We start from the raw sequence: 22,094 nt of genomic DNA on the forward strand, positions 1-22,094 counted from the left end.
AACGCGGATCACCGTTCCTGCAGTTTGTGTTCGAGGCACTTTGACGCGGAGCGTAAACCGTCCCGGAGTTGCGTCGTCGTCTGAACCATTCGGAGCCTTTCTACTTAATTACGGTACCCTTTTTTCGCGAAACGTACGTGGTCGTTCCTCGCGTGTCACCGTGGCTCGTAACGAGTTCGTAATTACTCGATTCCCGCACTCGTCTCGCTGTTATCCTGAATATCCCGATCGTGCGAATCAAAGAGTATCGAAATTCGGAGAAATTCACGGAGAGCTTTACGAAGTTACCCTCTTTGCAGCGTAATTATCGGATAGAACGGAACTCGAAGCGATCCGTCCGAATTATGGAGCACTGTTCGTTGACCTTAGATGTCGTGCATATGTACGAGATTTATCGTTTCCCGTTTAATGGGTCGACGAATGGGTCTAGAAATTTCTCGACTAATTAATTTCGACGCTGGAAATTCCCCCGGGCCTTTCCCCTTTTTCACCCCCCCTATTTCCCCGGAAAACGGATGGCCAGAATGGGTACGAGACCTAAAAATATAATCGTATCGAGATGCAATTTCCGGGGGAAACGTTCCTCGACTTCCTTCCCGGGCAAACTGCGAAATCCGCGAAAATAAACTCGCAAGAATGAATGTCACGGTCGTCAAAAGTCGCGAAAATGATAACGACAGGGGTTGGCCATTAACGCTGGCTGAAAAATTACTCTCCGATGGTCTTACAAATTTCAGCGTCGACCTCTCGGAGGAATATCGTTCCCCGACATAATTCTAGCGCCGGAGACATCGCGACTATTAGTCTCTGGGCGGCCAAGGAGACACACGATGTCGTCGGCGAATATTCCTGCGACCTTCGAGTTTCGTTTCGAGCTACGATCGTCCCAATTGCTCGACTTCCTACGCTCGGAGAAGAGCACGGAAGAGCTTTCCCTCCGATGGAATCGCTCGAAACCGAACGAAGGAGGAAAGAAAATTGTCGAATTCTTTCCCTTTTCAGGATTTCGAGCACGACTTCGATCCGCGGAGAGTACACCCAGTCGACTGTGGCCTGTATTTTCCAGTTAGGATTTCCCGCAACTTCTGCACCGTATATCATCGGCAAATAGCGGAGGAATGGCCCAAGTTAGAGAGGATTTCCCGTGATCCTCGATTATTTTTTAATAATTTTTCACTCGTAACGCCACGATACAATTGCGTAAATACAAGATTAATCGAGATACCGTTGACGAGGGTAGAATACGAAATAATTCAGTTCGACACGCTTCTAACGGATCAATTATTCCTCCGCCATTCGTATGAATTATTTCATCCACGTGTATATTGCTTATGATTTTTTAAGCAAACGGTTTCGGAACGACGATCGTCGATATTCCCGACAGGGCAACGACGCGTTATTGTTCGCACGTCCGCTGATAATTAGAACGCAGCCAGAGTTACGACAACAAAAATATTTTCAGGACGAATAATTGATTCCATTGGCGTAGGCCGTCGCGCGAGGTCTTCGACCGAAGTCAACGCATACAGGGTGTCTCAAAAAGTTGACGTCGTTTAAAGTAAAAAAGATAATTCGATAAAATAGAAATAATCGCGTTCGAGTCGCACGGGAAAATCCAAGGACGAACGAATTCCGTTATCGGGGCGATCCTGGCCAACGGACGTTCCAGGAAGAAACGATTTATCACGCGACAAAGACGGAAAGTAACGCATTGACACAGATTTCGACGCGTCGTTGGCAAATAACGAACGGACCGGGGCGTTCCGCGTCATTTCGTTGCGAGAAGATCGTAGTTTTTAACTTTTCGCGGACGTCCCGTCGCCATCAAACGATCGGAACAACCTCGTCCGCGATGCATTTGCCGAATTACCTGCGTCCCTTTCTTATCGTCCCGCGCAACTTTTGCCCTTTCGTTTAATATCGATGATATACCGTCTTGTCTTTACGTACACGGGTGACCTAAAAAGGAAGTCGAAGGAAGCGTACGGCGCTCGCAAAAAGAGATAGGGGAAACGATCGGATAATAGATCGACTATTTAACCTCGATGGAGCGACGTACGTTCCACCTGTCGCAATAATTTCCATCCTTTCTATCTGCTTGACATTTCCCTCGCTTGCACAATTTTTATCGAAACTCGTTACGTCAACGGTTCGTATCGTAGTACTCGTTCCCTTCTAAATTGCTATAATATTTCGGGGAATAAAAAAATGTCCTCCAAGGGTGGAGTGTTTACCCGTCGTTTAGCTTGCTGGCTGATCGACGAGGACGCGAGAGAGCCGCGGTTCGCTGTTTACGATCCTCGAAAGTGGAGGAACAGGTGACGCTCGTTCCTCGCGGAAGGTTTCAAGTATCTCTGTAATCGCGTTCCTCGCTCAAGCTGCCGTTAGACCGACCGGAAGGGGCTATTGTCTCCGAGTGACGGTCTGCGAGGACAATCGAGACCAAAGGAAGAAAGCACTTTCACCGGGGGCTTTCAAAACAATGACGCGCTCGCGGTAGGACATGGACGAGAATCGCTGGCTGAATATCCACCCGACGAATATTCCGAGTAAAAAACATTCCGGCGTATTTAACAGCCATAACGGCGAACGTAACCTTCCGTGAATGGAATACTTTCGCCAGACTTCCCCGGAACTGTCGTCCAGGGGCTCTGTCTTCCAACCTGGCGGAGTCTAAAAATTGCATTTCTGTCTTTACGATTCCCAAAGTATGCCATTACTATCGCAACGGAATTCGACGATTAATCGGGACTCGAATAACACGGATACCGGTGGATGTTTCGACAGAACGATTCTATGCATTCCTTCGTTAACTGAGAAATTCTGTACGCATTCTTCTTCCCGTCGAAACACAAAATAGAACGGAAATCTCTTTGTACCGTGATCCATTCGGTATCAGATTTACGATGGCAATCTCGAGGTTAGAGGTTCGACTCGATAGCAGGGCACATTCTCGCGGGGCGAGTCACGGTCCAAGTTTAATGGACCTGAAAATTCGATCCGGCTCCCGGCGCTTAACAGATCGTTTTAAATACAAATTATAAAATTCCTGACTCGACTATCCGGACGAATCTTATTTTTCTCGCGTTTATTTCGGTCCTTCGTCGATATCGAATTCCTAAAATCACGAGCCCCCCCCCCGGGCGAGTTATTGGACAGAAATATGTAGCGCGTGGATGGAACACGATCCGAAATCTGAATAATCGATTCCAAGCCGAAATCGTCGAATCTCTTGCATAAGAGATTGGGGATCGCGTAACGTATCGTCTACGATCAGTTGAAATACCGGCGCGAAAACTTAAATAAATTATCGAAACGAATATAAACGGTGTGTCCGTTTCGCCAGGAGGGAAATGTACGTTCGCCATGATTTTTCTGACGCTAAAGCGCGGCCGGAGCAATCACGGGACTCTGAATGGTCACTTGTTAAAAGTTTCGTCCCGGAACGCGCGCAAACTCGTTTCGCTCGCTCGGTTCTCGGAGTAATTCCAATTATCGTAATAATGCACGGCCTGTTCGGGAGTTTTAAGGATAATTATAACTTCCCGCGACCCACTGTAATGAAACTCGCCCCGGAATTAAAACGGACGAGTCGCCGCCTGGGACGCGAAACGCGGATACCGGATACGAGATCGATGCGTTTCGGCGTGTGAAAAAAAGAGAAATCGAAAATTTCGATCGTTAAAGAATCCAGAACGGCGCCCGTTCCGGTCTAAACGTATGGCTTTTAATATTAGTTTGTTATTGGCTTGTTAAGCTCGATGTTCTCGATCCGACCCGGCTATATTTATTCTGTACGAATTTAATTAAGTTGGTCGTTGATTTAATAAATATCGATCGCGACGCGTCAATTATAGTCGAACATGGTTACGCGGGCAAAGTCTGCGAGAGTTTTACACGGGATCGATCGCTGCCACTGTTATCGTTCCTGTTTGTTAAAGCATCATTAATTATTCTAATTGCCTAAACTCGATGACGATGACGTTCGCTCGCGAACATTTTTACGAAACCATGCCCCAGAATATTCGTCTTCGAAGCAAGTTTTCGTTAATTTCTCGAGGATATTATGCAACGATTTATCGTTGACTAAATGTATGCGGAACGACTTGGTCTCAAAGAGGACACTATGAATAGAAAATTAATCGTTCCTCGAACTACGAACGTTTGAAACAGAGGCTCCTCGATTAAAATGCAGACGCTATGGAAATATTTTTATTCCAGGAACACCTTTCAAACTCGAAAGATTAAAGAAAAAGACTAATTTCGGTGTTCGGAGTAGTTCGAAAAGGATTTTTAAAGAAACGAAAATACTTGTATAGGCGAGTTTCCAGGTTGGATCCGTGGGACGCGAGTTACTCGCGGCCAAGAACCCCGGACACCGGCGGTTTGGTCGATCGTTTCCAACGATCGATCCGGGCCACTCGTCGGTCTCGAGACTCTTCAGCAACCTGCTCGAGGATCGGCCGTTTTCAACGTTGGAACTCAAGGCATCGTTTCGGAACACGATTCCACGATCCCTCCCCCCCGCGATTTCTCTCGACCACAGATTCGGTAATTACATAGACGCCCTTCGAATCTCTCGCATCGCAAAGGTTCGTCGAACGAGGTCAGAGCATTCGAACTTCTTTCGATTATTCAAAGGTGAAACGCGTCGTTGAGAATCCGATCAACCGTGTTCATCGTTTCCATCTCCAGTGGGCTCGATCTTTCGCGAGTCGCAAGCGTAAAAACTTGTCTTTAATTTAAACAGAAATATATATATCAACGATTCGTCTATAAAACGATGGAATCTCGTTTGAGATTCCCACGTATCGTCTCTAACACAGTCATGCTACGATCGATGCAACGACACCAAGAATCGATAAATCTCTCACCTGTCGAGCAACGGGATCGCTTTAATCGCGAAAAATCCATCGCCGTATCTAACACGAAAGGTCTAAAACGACGAAACAGCAAAGCAGCAGGGAACTCGGTGACGTTTCCATGCGATAGGATCGTCTTCGCGGGGATCTGGATAAAGGTATTCGTCGTTAGAAAGGATGGCGACACGCGTCGCGAGTTCATTTATCGGAAAGCGTATTTGATAGCCGCGAAGAAAAGGCTGGCGAAAAGCGCGGATGGCAAAGCACTGGCTGTTGCTCGCTTCGGCGACGGCGGCTCGCGGCTCGTCGAAGCGTGTCGCGTAAACAAACTGCTGGTACGAAGGAAATCGAAGCTCGTGCGACTGCCGGAGCCACGGAAGCGCAGCTCAAGGGGCCATCCAGCCATCTAGGCATGCGAAAACCAACGCGAAAACAAGGCAAAAGCAGCGGCCGCGCTCGATCGATGCGCGGCTGAGCCTCGCTCTTCTCGCGAAGGAAAAAAAAAACGCCCTTTTGCCCGCCTGTTTCGTGTTGCACCACATTCGCGCCGATTACTTCGGGAAGAAGATTGCTTTCGTTAGATTTATGGCCTTGGCTTTCTTTTTTTTCTTTCTTTCGGACGTGGATAATAAACCGTTCTATTTCTCGATGCAGCCTTTTTCGTACGCTAACGCGATCGTTATCGGATACGCGAGCAAACATTTTTCAAAATGGTTCTCGATTAGCTGTGCATGGTCGAGAAACACTCAAGACCACGACCGTGACGGTGCGACAAAAATTTTTCGCACGCGAAACATTCTTAGCCACACGTTGCATTTTCGGTAAAGAATTTTTTCCTCGAAAATGGGCAGGATTTCGAGGGTACGTATATTGGCCAAAAATGATTCTAATTGACGCCCTCAACTGAAACTAAGTTTTTCAGAACGATTTGAAACTTTTCATTCTCGCCGAAAAATTTAGGCACGTATTCGAATTTTTTTCTCGGAACCGCGTAGGATTTCGAGGGTATCTCTGTTGACCTAATATGATTGTAATTGACACTCCTAGCTAAAAATAATTTTTTTTAAATGATTTGAAATTTTTTAATTTCGCCGAAAATTTAAGGGAAACATTCTTATCCTGGTCAGACATTGTATGTTTGCTAAAGAATTTTTTCTCGAAAGTGCGTAGGATTTCGGGGGTATGTGTAATGACCAAAAATGATTATAATGGACCCCCGTAACTAAAAATAATTTTTTTAGAATGATTTGAAAAATTTTTTTTTCATCGAAAAATTTCAGCACCTACTCGATTTTTTTTCTAGAAAATGGGTAGGATTTCGGGGGTAGGTCTATTCACCAAAAATTATTGTAATTGACCCCCGCAATCGAAAATAATTTTTCCAGAACTATTTGAAATTTTTTAATTTAATTTCTTAATTACTTTTTAGTGAAGCCTCAGTCAAGAAATTGATATTCTTGATTTTAGCCTCTAGAATCTCCCATTAAAATTTTTCCCAGGGGCGGCCGAACACCCTGTATATTACATTATTCGCGATATTCTGCGCGATCTTTTTCGTTTCCTTTCGAAAATTTTCGGCGTTCCGTCCCCTCGAGTACCATTTATTCAGTTACCTTTTCTCTCCAACACCTGTTACTCCGTATCGAGGGGTCTGTTCCGTAAATAAATAAATTGAATCGATCGCGAAATCAAAGGGGATCGGTTCGTGAAAGAGCCTCGTCGAACGTTTTATGGTAATTCAATTGCGTGGATCGTTATTTTAAATCGCCATCCGACAGCATCGACGAGGAAAATAATTACGATAGAGCGCGGAGTTTCGTTGCAACGGACTAGAATTTCTTTAACCGAGGCACGTCGGCGATATTTAAATCTCTCCGAGTAGGCACTGACCTCGCATAACGTTCGAGCCTACCCCCGCGTTTACCCCTCTTGGTTCGATCAATTACCGTGTAAATAATTTTCCGCCTGCACGATGGCTCGGGAAGCAATCGAGCGGACACTCGTCGAGCGTGCATCCTGTGCAACGGCTAGTGGTTAACGCAGTTAAAAAGCGAGCGGTCTTCCCTGGTCGGGGGTCCCGAACGTTTCACGTATCGGGGTTCTTTTTTCAAAGGGAATTACGCCGAAGACGTGTGGAGAGGACCGTCGACGTCGACCGCGGCAAGGAAAATTTCAAGACGGACGCAGTCGCATACGCCGCGATCGATGGTGCGGCGTACGATTTTTCCGAGTGGCCTCCAAACCACTGCCAGGAACACGACAGAATGCGAATAAACCGCCCGAAGCCCACGATGATTGCAAAGGGAAGTCCCTCTCCCGCGCGGAATATCGTTTCCGTGACGGGTCCTAACGAGCCACGATAAAAATCAGACAATCTCGTTGGGTGATTCGGGAACCCGGGGAGCACCGAACACCCCTGAAACTCCAAGGGAATCTCGATCGTTTTCGCCTTTAACGACCGGGTCAGCGGATCGACTCGATCGCGGTATCTCGCGACGAGAGAAAATAACGCGCGAAAATATTCGTATTATCAGTTTCGGAGCGATTCGATCGGATTTGGCCGCTATCCGGAGCTCATCAGGACGCGCGTCACGATACACACAACCTTCCCCGCCCCCTAATTGCACTCTCGTTCGGGGTATGCCGGATGAGTGTACTAAGCCGTTCGCTATCCACGAATAATTCTATGAATTCCCGTTAGACATGTTTGTCACGCGATCCTGCCACGCTAACGCGCGTTCCGCCTCAGAATTACCGCCCGCGGATTACACGCCTTCCAGCCTATTTTCCAGCCCTTTAAAACCCGGCAAAAACTGTTCGCGATTACGCGAGCCTCGGGGCTGCAAGCCGAACAAATTAGCCGACCACCGACCATCGTCCATTAAATTAGACAGTTTCTTGCCAACGGGATCGCTGGTTAAACCGGAACAGTTTGCACGAACCAACGTCGTTTATGACACGGCACTCGGAGTACCTTTTAGGAAAATTCTACTCAATTTTCTAATCCAACGTAACACGCAGGCGTAGAAGGTAATATATTTTTGGGAATCGCGATGAGATCCGAGCGATTCCTCGTATCGAGTCGGCCTCGCGCGTCTCGGTTGTTTTCGACGGAGGCTCGTTGCAAATATTTTCATCGGGGGAACCGTGTATTCGCGGAATTCCCGAATCGCGGACACGCGGGAGCGACGTAACGACCTTCGAACGCGAAAATTCTCGCTGGTCGCGCGTATGGAAATAGGCGCTAATGGAAAAACGCGCAACATCGATAAACGTTTACGCGCAAAAATTCTCCGGCGAGAAAACAATTTCGCTTCGAAGCTTTATAACTCGTCGATCGATCGTAAATATACGAAAATAATAGAAACGCTGCTTTTTGGACGGAGTTCTCGATATCGCGCGCGTTAAATCGAAAAGTAAAATGCTCGGTTTTTATTTTAACCGAAATATACGTGTCGTCTTGGAAATTTTTCTCCGGACCAATCCACGAAAACAATGAAAGCGTTTTCGAGCGTGTACTGGACGCTGCGCGCTGTGCAATGATTTCTGTAAAATACAGTTTCGCGGACGACCGGTCGTGCGACAAAAGAATCAAACGATCCTTTTGTCCAGTGGCTCGTTGGTCCTCGCGACGCGTGTCGGGAAATAGGATGGTCGATTCGGTTATTGAAATCGCGGACAGAATGTTGCAGCGATTCCTCTTTCCGATTGCTTCTTCATCGTTCGTAAACGATCCGGCTTGATCAAAATCTTCGCGCGGCACCGTTGCGTGAAATATCATAGAATGGCTGCTATCTGGGCCACATGGGTGACAAATTGTTGATGCTCGACGCAGCGAGAATTTAATCGACCTAGTTTGACTTTGTAACCGCTTACTTCTCTCTGCTTCGAATTAATGAGACGGAGACACCTTGTTTGCGTTCTGGGCGCTGTGGTTCCGCGGATCTTCCTGATAATACGACGTCGTCGTGTATATTTTGTCTAATGACAAAATAATTACGACGGGAGTACGAACGTTAAGCGAACAGGGGGTTCAACGGGGTTATCGTTACGAATATTGCAAACGAAACTGGTCTACGATCGATACGTTTAAAATTGAGAAATAAATTTCAATGTTTATGGGGGTTTTCTCATTTTAAGGGGCTAAGGAACAACTGTTCGAACATTCTCGGAATTTATAAATATTCCTCGCCAAAATACGCATCGTAAAAATTGCGAGCCAAGTCGTGCCCCTTTGTATAAATGGAGTTGCAGCGTATTTTCAAAGGGCACAAAAATAGCGTTAGAATAGGGGTAGGAGAACCAGCAGCCGTGTAATCGGAATTAATCCGTAGCGGGATAACCGGTGTTCCGGTGTAGTTGCTCGTAACACGGCCGACCGGATGAGACGAATTCCTCCACGCGTTGCCCTCTGCCACGGTGGGCGATATTTCACCGGAGCCTGATCGCATGCCAGGAATCACGCATCTACGAAACGGAGCTCTCCGTGGAAAACGATTCGAGGAACGAAAGGAGGTTTACGCGTCGCGGATAAATAACGTTCGCCCGACCAAGAAACAGAGGGTTCGTCGATCGACAATGACACGTGGCGATACTACCCTTGTACTGGCTCGTAAATCGAACGTTCTCCACGTTTTCCTCTCGTTTTCGGGAGATTTATCGATTATCGAGCCACAGGGACTCCTTAACTTCGCGGATAAAAAACACACTCGAATCGTCCAACCTTCTCTTCGTGTTGCGTAGAGCATTCTTTTCTGTCTTTAAAAATAACCTGTCTTGGATATTTAAATATTTAATCACATTTTCGTCGACGCGAAGCTAAATTTGAAATATTTGATACAGAAAATCTTTATCCAACACGTTCTTATTTTCTCTGTAATTTGCGTCGCTTGCAACAAGTTTGCATCGGTATTTCCCTGAATCCAAAGTACATAGGAATGGAGGCCGCGAGGTTGTTTGCGCGAAAGAGGCTGCATTTGAAATTCAAACGAAGCAAGTTAAGGGACAACGTCGCAAGACACGTGGAAAACAATTTCCCCGGGCGTTACGCAACGAGAACCCTAAATATTCGAAGGATAGCGAACGAGAATGGACGTCCTGTGTCGTCCGCCGCGAAACACCGTAACCTCGAGGCGTTACGTAACCTCCCGAGGATGCACGCTGCTCTCAGCCGACAAGACATCGATTTCGAATAAAAAATTACGCTAACCCGTGCATCCTGATCCTCCTTACGTTTTCCGACATTGCACCTTCGCAGGTTTATCTGCTTTCGCGCCGACAAGTTACGTCCGGCGACCGGAAATCCGAAGGAATTCAGCTCGTTAACTCGTTGGATCGACTTAACTTTCGATCTCGGTACCATGCAACTCGCCCTTCGGGTTTCAGCGATCTTTTCACGTAAAATTACAAGGTCCTATTTCACTTAAATTACTAATGTTGACATTTATGCGTTTCGAAAGCAGTTAGGGAGGCTTCGTCGATGGTTTTGTGGCGATCGCGAGGGCTCGTTAAAAGTTTTGGTCGGCGAAAGTAGCAGACATCGAACGACAAACGTACAGAGCCACGCACAGATAAACGGTCAGACAGACGGACAGATAGACAGACGGGACAAACAGATACAAACGACACGAAGACAGGCAAGCCTGGCGGATCGGCGGCCCCGGCGACAACGAGGATCGCAGCGGCGCTGACAACAGACAGACGACACGAAAAAAAGACAAGAGGCAATAAAAGGTACATGAAAGACACGTATAAACATGTGCGTTCAGACAGTGCGTTCGTTGGGAGACTATGGTGGACTCACCCGCCAGCAACCAGGATCATCTGCATGTTGCATGGAGGCGGCCTCTTTCTCGCTTTTTCGCAGAGGGGGCAGTCCGGAGCGGTGAGTCCTCTAGTTTCGCATGCGGTGACAGAACATAGCTATAGAGTGGTAACTAGAGACAGACAGACGGACGGAGAAAAAAAAGGGCGGCCCTGCTTAAAGTATCTTCGCCTGGACGTTTCCACCGATCGTTGTTCGTCGGTTACGATCGCGATGGGATCGAGCGTGGAAAACAACAGCATGCAAACACGCCTCGAGAACAAGCGTTATTTCCAACGTGGGACGATCGCCCAGCTCGCGGGAAATTCAAACAGTTAAAATTGCATGGTTTCGATCAAGTTTAACGGCGGCGTCGTCGAATCCTCGGACCCGGCGAAACGGGAATCATTTGTTTTTACGAGACCGTTTCCCGATTCTAACGAAACGAACGATAATAAAGTCGGATCCCACCGCCAGCGTACCGTTAGCCGGCATTCTCGATCCGTTTCCATCGTTTATTATTCACCGTGTTCGCGTCTAAGCGCGCCTACTCGCCGTCGACGCCAATTTTGGAGCATCGAGCCGGTCGGAACCGTCGTATATTTTAAGCAGGGTTCGGAAAAGGAGAGAAAGATATAGACAAGTAGTGAGAAAAAAAAAAAGTTTTAAAAATACTCGCTAAAGATACACGATTCTATGGTATAGTGGCGAGAGAAAGAGACTGTCAGAGAAATCGAAACGGAAAGAAGTGGAAGTAAAAAAGAGATTCTACGTAGAAGTGGGTAATTACGTGTGGGCGGATCGTACGTGTGTATACGTTCCGTGACAGATCGACCTTGAAATCCGTGGCTATCGAGCACCGAGTAGTCCTCGCGGGGGCCAACGAGGAAATCGTTCAGGAATTTTGCCAACAAACTTCTTCTCGACGACGAGGTCGATCGCTCTCGATAACGAACGCGCCGCGAGAGCTTCTACGTTTTCTCGAAAACGCGACAGTGCTTCTATTATGTAATAACGACTTTTTTTTTCTTCGCGAAAAGACTGGCCTGGCGAACAAGTTGCTCGAAAGTGGCAAGTGTAGCGCGAAACGTTCTGGGGGGGGGGGGGGGGGGGGGGGGAACGCCGACATCGGAAGAAACACTCGTCGCGCGAACAATGGAAACGTTCGAACGACAACCCGAATAATAGACGCTCCTCGCTCCGCGGTCCGCGAGGCGGAAAGTGAGGAATCGTCGAGTCAAAAATTCACGGCGCCCCAGTCATCGACGGGGAAAAAAACAAAACGTATAACCGACGTTTTCGGTAAAAAACAGAGCGAATACCCGTTTCCGCTCGCGCGGACGGAGAGGGTCGATTTGACGCGGAACGATCCAGACGGGTGCGATGGATACACAGAGCCTGTTTCGTAACAGGCGGCGCGATCGAAAAGGCAACAATTTAACACGGAAAACTAAGCAGAAATCGTCACGGAACTGTTTTTTTTTCGTTTTTTGGAACGACAATTTCAACGGGGAGAAACGCAATAATTTGGAAGTTTAGCATTTATCGAGGGAAATACGCGAGCTGCGATTCGCGTTTATGTTTTGCAGGGTAATTTGCGACGGATCGCGATTAAATTAGACATGCAAGAAACGTTTCGTTCCCGACACGAGAATAGCTCCGTGGCCAAACAACTTCAAACGGAATGTTAATCCGAAAATCTTTGGCGTGTAGTAGAAAATTCCAAGTTTTTTGCTTTTCTATTCCGATCCGCGTTATTTCGAGCACTCTCTATCGATGTATCGCTTCGAAGGTATTAAAAGAAAGGCGTGTGCCGATATTTCTCCGTACGCACTCTATACAGGGTGGTCCACGCAACCGTTTCAGTAATTCCGTTATTAATGCACTTACGAGAAACTGCCAAAGCAGAAAAGTAAATGAGTCGATTATTATTGCGTCTGTAGGACCTTAAATTTTGTTCAAATTCGACGGTACATGTGCAATTGAGAATCGCGTCACTATCCATTCAGAAAAATTATTAGGTCTTGGGATATATTCAAGAAATATCTTTATCGAAGAAGATGCTCGAACGCTTCTCCGTCACGTTGTAAACATTTCCGATAACGCTTTTTTATCGTTTTCTGCGCTTAAACTATCCGTATTTATCGCTGTACTTTCCAGCATCTTCGATAAAGATATTTCTTGGAAATATCTCGAGAACTAATAATTTTCTTGCCACGACACCTTAACAATTTTTTACGTAGAACGGACAGGGGAATGGATCCGTGAAACAGAAAATATTTTAAACAATTTGAAAGAAATCTAAGGTCCTACGGACGTAGTACTCTTCGATTTATCTTTCTCCCCTGGAATATTTCCGAAAATGCATTAATAACGGATTTATGGCCTGAAACAGTTGCATGGACCATCCTGTATATCGTGCTCGTAAACGTTCCGAACGGCATGCGTGTCCCGACGATATCCAAAGCAGTTAAAAAGAAAAAGTGCTCCTCGGAAAGCGTACGCGAACGTTTACGACGAGGAGCTGAACCAGCGACACTTTCAACGGTCGAAAATAAAACGATTCAGTTACGGAATCGGTATAAATAATTAGGAATTCGGAAAGAAACTTTGTCGCTTTTCTTTATTTTCCGGTAAAATCATTGCCATCCCGAGTAGCGTATCAGCTGTTACGAAACAAGGCTGTACGCACGCGCGCGTGTACGTTTAGTTGTTTGCGTGCGTGTGTGTGTGTGTGTGTGTATGCGTGTGCGTGTACGTGTGTGCGTGTGTGGGCGCATAGTAGCGCAAAATAGATAGAATAGAGAAGAGAAAAGTACAGTGGCTAACTGGCGATGGCCCAGCAGATCGCCGTGGCGGCCCGCACTATTGTACCTTCCCGCATGTTGCGTTTACTATCACGAACCCCCGTGTGTCCCACGCACGTCCTAGGACAGCCGGTGGTGTGTGTTAGTTATGTGTGAGCCACTTACGAATATTCGTTCACCCACTTAGTCACTAGTCACACTCGGGCGCACTGTGATCGCGCGTGGCATTGTCGATTCGGTGGCGCTAAGGCGAGTCCACGCGATCGGCGATCGGCGTAACGCGACTGATCGGTCCGGCAGCCACGGTCAGCTGATCGTGTCGCGCGCGCTACGATGGCTCGTCTGGCTCTCGACGTAGAGGACCGTCGACGGTCGAATTTCCCAGGAAATTACGGGGTTCGCGGCGACGAGACGCGGCGGCAGCGGTTACGACGTAGAGAGGGAGAAAGAGGAGCGTTTCGGCGGATATCGAACCGCGGCATCGGCCGGTGGGTTCGTTTCATCGCGCCAGGCGAGTCCACCTTAAACAAGGACGTTCCACGGATCGCGGATTTCGAACGCGGCCGTCGAAGGCGAGCACACCAAGGACGCGGAAAGGATTCCAAGACGAGGGACGGCGGGCGGTCGGGTGGGTGGTTTCCGCGAGAGGGTGGGGACGAGGAGCGGAAGGATGGCATGGAGGAGGGTTGAAGGGGGCCGCGAAACACCGATAAAGCGCACCGTCACGCAATCATTTAATTTAATCGCGGCTAGGACACGAGTTCGCCTCGTGTTGCCCGCGTTCGGCTCGTCCTCGTCCTCGTCCTCGATTTCGCTGAGCCTGCGACCGGCCAGGTTAACGGACACTACGCGCTCGGGAAGCCACGGAGGCGCGTGGATCGACGACGGGGGGCTGGACGGGGGATGGACGCCGCGGCGGGAAGAGGAACGCCGAGCGGAACGGGGCCGAAAACATTTGGCAGAGTAACGCGTCACATTTTACAGCCACTGGAACACCACTGCCACGCGGTCGGTCGATTCGATTAGCGGCGGTACACCACCCCGCGAACACCCGCCTTTTTACCCTGCACGAGATTCGTTACGCTCCATCTATTTAGAGTCCTCCTCCCTATCGTGACCACGATTTACCCGCGAACGATAGACGGGTCCACTTTCGCCTCGCGATCTCCGCGACCTGACCCACGGAACGACGACGATCGGTTGCACCGGAGTTCGACGATCCGGTCTCGCCGCGCCACCGATCGAAAACAAAGAGACGGGACGAAGGAAACGTGGGCGATCGGAGAAAAAAGAGAAAAAGAGCGACCCTCGCGGATGGACGACGACACCGCACTCTCGCGCACAAAAGACGACGCGACTCGCGAACCGGCGGGCGGATTCACCTCGAGCCACGACCACGTTTCCCCGCGTTTCGTAGGTTTCTGAATCGTCGAGCCGGACGTGCGTGTCGCGAGACTCGCTCGGATACCAGAAAAGGACGAAACGACGGCCGAGGAGCCGCCGCCGGAGGGGCGAAAGGATAGGAGATGGAGGGGTTTGGGGACGGGAGGAGGGAGGATCGAGGAGCGATCGCGGAGGGGGAGGTAGCCGGAGGAACGCGGCGGGAGAGGGCAGAAGCCAAGGGGTAGTACGAAAGGGACAACGAGCAACGAAAGGGAGGAGGAGAAGAGGCGCGTATAAAGAACGGCCGTTTAGGCGGCAACGATAAGCTCGGGCCGCAGGAGATGGAGAGTCCCGCCAAAGCGACGAGGCGTTTGTGCGTTTACACGGGGCTAGGCAGAAACGGAGGAGAACGCGTAAGGTTGGACCTGGTGGGTGCAGGGCGGCAAAGGACAGTGGAGGTGCCAAGCTTGCTGCCTGGAACCGCCACGGCGGCGCCACCCTCGCTGGAAAATCTCTCCTCCTCTCTCTCTCTTGGTTCTGCTTCCTCCCACTATCCTTTCCATATCGCGCCCACCCTCGGGCCCTCTCCGTCTGCTCCGTTCCCAGTTTTCGATCCTCCTCCTCCCGCTGTTGTCGGTCAGCCTCCGAGGAAGGGACGGGATACCGAGGGTGGGGTTTTCGTTGGGCGGGTAACGTGTCCACGCTCGCTCGATCCCCGTTACGCTCGTAGTCGCTCATTCGGTTTCTATGTTTGAGAGATCGGGGTTTAAGAGACGCATTCGTATGCGTCGAAACGGGTTTGTGCGCGAGCGCGCCCGATGAGTGCGCCTCGTTCTATGAACGGCACGGCGTACGGGGTGGAATCCACCACTGGTTCTCTCGTCCACCCCGCAGCACCGCCTTCGCCGTGCTGCTCGTGCGTGGGCTTTCCAAGTCGATATCTACCTCGACTCGACTCGACTCGACTCGATTCGACTATTATCCTCCGACACCTTCCTCGAATCTTCCTCTCGGGGATTTACACGCGTTCCCACGAAACGATTGCGAGGATCCGGCTCGATTCGATGGCCAGCGAGACGCGAGGATTCGAAAGGTCGCGATGGAGGGTGAGACGCGAGGAATGAATGGGTAGCGTAGCTCCGATCCAAAATGGTTCCCTCGAATCCGGATAAGCGAGTTAGGACGATCGTCTCCCCCGAGAGAAAACTAGTCTCGTAAATCCCCGTCGTTCTCGCGTGGCTGGACATCGATCGGCGAAACGAACACGGAAATCGAGTGAAAAGGATGCTGCCAAAGAAGTTTGGCCTCTCGAGGCTACCAGAGGACGCGTTTTTCTCCACGTCGAACCAGTTGCGCTCGTGTTTTAAGCTGACACCGGAAATAATATCGATCCAACGTTTTTCGCTCCAACGAACCCCGGTCCCCGATTACGATGAAACTTTTCGTACCATGCAGTTTCCGGCAAAGAAAAACCCGGTTGGTCCAATATCTCGAAAATTAGTCTGTATGTCAACAAACGTGGTTTAAAAGCTATAGCCTGGCCCAGTTGTCGGAAACACCCTCTATATTTGTAGGTGTCGATCGATGATAATAATACAGCCCCAGGATATTAAATGTTGATCAAAACGTACGTTTCGCCCGCCAGCTTTTCGCGTTCCCTCTCGGAATAGAACGAACGAGGTAGAAAAATTTCGAGACTCTAGGATGTGTACCGAGTGCCAAGTGGCTGGATCGATGGCCAAATAATGGACAGGCTCTGACGTATCGATGCAAATCAGCGTGTTTATTTTGCTCCGAGCATTCGGTCGAGGGTCAGCGGAGTCTCGCGACGTCCGTGAGCTTGCCAACGAGCATCAGGGACGTTCGAGGACTCCCAGAGTTTCGAAACAACCGTGGTAGGAAGTTACGTAAACGATTTATTACGATTCCGCGGACCGGTGAATCACCGGAATTCCAAGCCAGTCGATTCGATTTCTTTGGACGGTCGTTTAAAGAGTCGCTTATCGATAACGCGTTCCGACGTCGCGATTACTATGCATACGCCGCGAATGGCACGGTCGTTCGATATTACTTCCTCGATTGGACGTTAAACGAGGGCACTTGGCGCGATAGCTCCGTCGATGCCACGATACGCGCGGGCATAGCAATTCTTCCCGAATACGCGTTATTCACCAGGCACGGTGAACCCTGAGAAATTGTTTCGCCGATACGTCGATACCGGAAGAAGATCGAACCAGGTTCCTTCGTTCGCCAGCATCCTTATTAGTTTGGCGAACGGTGGTCCGAGCGCGAATAGTTTCGAAACAGCCAAAGTTCCGTTGGAAAATAAAGCGCGAACGATCTTAATAACTACGAGGAAAGTGCTCGGAATAAGTAGGTTAAGTCATCGGGCACAATTTTATCGTCTTATTGCACGGGACTTTGGAAGAACGTAGCGTCGATCGTGGCGGAAACGGACGAATTCTGGGTGTCCGGGTACGAGTTCCCATATTTACCGAGCTACTTTGGCGATCGGTGCCGGTATCGAGAGCCACCGATATCGACGATAACAGCCCCGAACGCGGCAACCAGCTTGAATCTAGGACACGTGGAAATCTTTTATCTGCACTGACCCAGACCTAATTCAGGATCCTCGGTAATCAGACCCCGGCCCGCGCGAGGCGGCTCGATGGCGTGGTTTAACGGTAACAGCCCTCTCATCTGGTTCACGGGAATGATCAATACTCGACTAATCGACGGCCGGCCGAATCGTTTCGATCATCCGAGCGGTAATTTTCGGCCTCGGCAGCTGCACCCTTGCCCCGACCTAGGTTAACGCGCCTCGTAATTCCCAACGCAACTGCCCGTAATATCGTTCGACCTAATCGTGTGATCTTGGACGCTGGGCGTACGTGCCTCGGTCACCGGGGACGATTAACGACGCCCCGCCCGAAACCTACTCCTTCCGGGGCCTGGAAATCCCGCCAAGAAGCACCCCTGTTCGAATCACCGCCATCGAACAACGACGAGCTTTCCTTGGCCCCGGTTCGAACAAGAAGAGAGATCAAATCCTGACTTGATTAAAATTACCAGGAGAAAGGGGAGATCCGGACATATTCTCCAACGATAAACGGATCTCGCGGAGTCCGTGTCGTTTCTGGAACGAACGTGGAAATCGCTCGTCGTGACGTCTGACGGAGAGCTTGCGAAGCTTCGCGAACAGAGAGCTTCCAAGCTTCGGGGGAGCTTTCGCGTCGATCGCAGACGCCTGTTTTACCAACCTGCAGAGGGGTCTCGAGAAGCTTCCTGGAAAACGCGTAACGCGCTTTCGACGGAGCTTTTTTAAATTCTTGTTTCTTACGTAAACCACAGATCTCTGCTTTAAGTATGTTGGAACTTTCCTTCGTTCAACAAACTACACGATAAATATCGTTAAATCGCTTACACCGTGTAACTAGTTACCGAAATCAAGAAGTACTTATGGTGAAAGTGGTTACCAGACGCAGAAGCTACTTGTAATTAGCGCTTAATCGCCGACACAACAATTCTAAGGCGAGTTAACTAATGACACTAAAACGATTCGACGGAATGATGATGCTGAAACCGTTGAGAAGCACAAAGGAAGGAATTTCCTTCGACTCTCTCATTGCGTCGGACGCTGATAAAATAACGCTCGCTGTTATATGGATCGTATATCCCGGGTGTCGGCCGAGTCTTCGAGACGTAAACGGTGTTCAAGAGTGTTTGTATACCCACCGACTCTCTTTAGAAGATCGGTACTTAACCGAGTTTGGCTCCGTAAGTTCTTTATGCCATGTTTCACGATTACTCGTCGTATATCGAGATCAACACAGTTTCACAATCCTAATTTACACAAAATTACGTACTATCTTTGGCAGTCGACGTTTCTCTTTCGATCCAAGCACTCATGGACGCGGTTTACAATCAGAAGCCTCGAACCACGAGTTTCAGTTAGGTCTTTGGTGCATCGAAATTCCACCCTTAGGCTGCGTCCTAACCAGCATCGTACAGCGACGAAATCGCTCATGGTGTACGATAATTTAACGATACGACTATTGGGGATTGATCTCGAACTAGTCAACGTTTTGGTCGATCAGTGGGATCAGAGTCGCTGTACGACGCGCAATTAGGATGACGTAAATGCAGCCTTGCGTCGACTTTTAAGCAGAAGGCGCGAACGAATGAGACTAATGCGGTTCGCTAAAGCGCAAAGGGTAAACGCAGAGGTAACAAAAAATAAGCGCGTTTTGCGTGTGTGTTACTGGTCACCGCTTCTTGCGCCGTGGCAACTGATTACGGTGGTCACCCTGTCCGCCCGGAAGTATCACCAACAAGAACAACAATTTCTCGATCCAGTTCGTCATCTTCTCCGGCGCATACGAAACCTCCCCTGAGCTGATGTTAGGCAAGACATCGCGTAAAAGAGTTTCGTGTTAGCCGCATCTCGGCCCGGAGCCTAAATTCAGAGAGGAATCCTTACAGACGGTCAGCTTTCTCGCCCGGAATTAACGTAAACAGCTAATTGGCCCTAATTTCGCGTTCTTCGCCGTTCAACCCTTCGCGTTCCGATTCGTTTCGACAAAGCAAACAAAAGAAGCTACATCGTTAACCATCGACCTGAGAGAAAAGCGAAGCGGTTATTAAAATTAATTTGTCGAACATTTCGAACTGACAGGAGCGGTTCGAGGGCTCGAATTCGAACCCACTCGAATTTTTATCGATCAACCTAACTTGTCGAGCGTTTCGAGTGCACCGAGAGAGTTCTACTTTCGGCCCGCCAGCGACAAGTAGTCGAGTCCGTCTATAGTCGGACGAAAACTTCTATTAACGCGTTGTCTGCCACGGTGGTCGCTGGCGATTAACCATCCTGCTATAACAACTCGTATCACCGATATTATCCCTTAAGTGGACTCTCAATCTCAACTGCATTAGTTTACTTAATATTGACTTTTACCAAATTGATAAATGGAAATCAACTTTCTAGAAAATTTAGTTCGCAAGTTCAAATGTCGAGGGGAATAAGTGTTGGATAGTTTATGCAGTTTACAATGGTTTAAAATCAAAATTTTAGTCTTGCAGAAAATTGCACGGTTCTCGTTTGGCAGTGAACGTGTTAAAGCATTTAAAAATTAATGAACTACATTGACATATATTATACGATATTAGTTTAAACTTGTGGGGGGCCAATAATCCACTTAAGGGTTAAGAGCAATGATAAAGCAGCGATTCGTGACCAAAGACTTTCGAAAGCAAAACTAGTCGGACCGCAAAGGGTTAATCTGCTTGAAAAACAGACCGCCTCCAGTATTTTTAGTCGCGCCAGAACAGAGACAATCGTATCGCCTCGAGCTCACCGACAGGCCAGGCAAAATTAATCGAGACAAACGCTACGCGACATCGATTATCCGACGAACATCGGTCCCGGATTCCGAATTTTCGTTCGTCTTCGCTCCGTGCCTTCCTCGTTGCTTGCAATTATTTCGACAAAATTGGATCCCGCGGCTTCCTCTTTCAACGTCCAAGGATTCTCTTGCAAGGATCTAAGCACGCTCGCTGTTCTTTTACGACTTCTTTTCGATCGATCCAACGACAAAGGTGTGTGGGGGGTGGAATCGAAAAGAAGTCGCGGAGAACGCAGACGTTCGAAAAATACTTGGCACCTCGGTGTTTTTGGCGAGTCGTTAAGAAATTTACGTCTTTCGTTCGAGCTGCATCGTTCTACGAAACGAATTTCTAGTAAGATACACGAATTATAGAGACGTAACGTTTCTTAAAGATGTAATTTGGGGATCGACGTTAATTTCTCGACAACTGTACGCCTCTGTTCGCGAAATGTACTGCGAGTGGTACTTACAAGTAGAGTGCGCTCGCGACGAATACGGTAAAAACCAGAGAATACGGCAGACACACGTAACAGATGCCGATGGAACGCAGAATAATGTTGCTAACCACGAGCAAGATCACAGAGTCCAAGACGAGGGCACTGAAACCCATATCACACTACCAGGACATGTTAAATAGTCCCACGGAAAGTCGTCATAGCACCGTCTGACCAGCGATTATGCACGGAGCTCGCAGTCTGCCAACCACGTACGAACGTTCATGGTTTCGTTTTACAACGTGTGATTTTCTAAAAAAAAAACCCCCAAAAATGGAGAAAATTGTCTCAACGTCCCGATGTGTCGATCGAAAGCAAAAGTCAACGACGACCCGAGCGCGAAATATCATTTCAGATTCATTTTTTGAGATTTCCAAAGATCGAACATTCGGATTTTGGGCATCGAAACGAGCGAGATTCGGTGAGTGGCGGTGAAGTTACGAGACCTGGCGAGCTCCGATGCATAAACAGTCGTTGAAAACGAGGAACGAGACACTGGCGATACGTTCATCGATATGTGAACCGAGACAGATCTTCAACGACAGCGAACTGAAGCCGTGCATACGACCGACCGCTAACTACCGTGTCTGCAAAGGCTCGAAGAGTAGTATTGGTCCGACCGATGCTACGTCGTCGTATTTTCAGTGACGTACCGACGTTGTTGACGTTTACTGATTTATTGACGATTTATTGTTTCAATAAATCGGCAATAAATTCCATCCGAGGGCCGAATTTAAAGGAAACCGCTCCGAAGGAGAAAGTAATTAAAGAAAATTGAAAGGCCCGGGGATAAACACCGTCCGACAGTCGCTGAAAAACCGAGAGCAATAACGTCTCGAGCGTAAAGCTGTCGAGACCGGCATTAGGCTCGTTGTTGGAAGAAAAGCGCGAGAAAATGAGAATCCGAACGCGGGGAAAGAAAGAAAGGGGCCAACGACGAGCAACGACGAGCCTGCCTCAAAGGCAACGGTTTACAATACAAACGCTTAAAAGGCTTCAGAAAGCTTGTAACCACTGAGAAGAAGTATCACGGCTGAATGAAGGATACCGTTAAAAAAATGGGCTTGTGGGAAATATACTTAGGTAACGCTGAATTAGGGTTTCGCTATCGTTCATGTCTCGCCTTGACGAGAAATTAGGACCGACAACGAACGAGGCGCGAGAATCGTTTAACGGGGACTCGTTCCAACGATCAAATAAACGTAATTACGTGTACAATCCAGTTTACAGCATTTTTCTCAGAAATCGTTTTGAGAAGATAAAAGAAAGAAATTAAATTCGTTTTCAAGAAACGAATGATCTTTTACTATGGAACTCGAAAAAATTAATTCTCAAGTTGAAAAGAAAATAGAGATGAATAC

The 22,094-nt window shown here is 48.4% G+C and overlaps 1 protein-coding gene across 11 annotated transcripts in view; it reads right to left on the reverse strand.

Moving 5' to 3' along the window:
• Shaker (potassium voltage-gated channel protein Shaker) overlaps nucleotides 1-22,094 on the reverse strand; it is a 172,136-nt gene that overhangs the window by 87,161 nt on the left and 62,881 nt on the right. Inside the window, exons 1-2 of one of the 11 annotated variants that reach the window (XM_076767045.1) lie at nucleotides 20,710-20,824; nucleotides 19,125-19,311 (exon numbers count right to left, since the gene is read on the reverse strand). The exons of 7 other annotated variants lie outside the window; for them this stretch is intronic. In XM_076767045.1, the coding sequence (XP_076623160.1) occupies nucleotides 19,125-19,219 (95 nt within the window). In that variant the 5' untranslated portion in view covers nucleotides 19,220-19,311; nucleotides 20,710-20,824. Of the gene's footprint in view, nucleotides 1-10,665; nucleotides 10,756-13,484; nucleotides 13,519-13,539; nucleotides 14,913-19,124; nucleotides 19,312-20,709; nucleotides 21,811-22,094 lie in introns of those variants that run through there. 3 more of the 11 variants (XM_076767047.1, XM_076767048.1, XM_076767044.1) reach the window with 3 other exon arrangements.

This window comes from Colletes latitarsis, chromosome 6, assembly GCF_051014445.1.
Source record: "Colletes latitarsis isolate SP2378_abdomen chromosome 6, iyColLati1, whole genome shotgun sequence".
Taxonomy (NCBI): domain Eukaryota; kingdom Metazoa; phylum Arthropoda; class Insecta; order Hymenoptera; family Colletidae; genus Colletes; species Colletes latitarsis.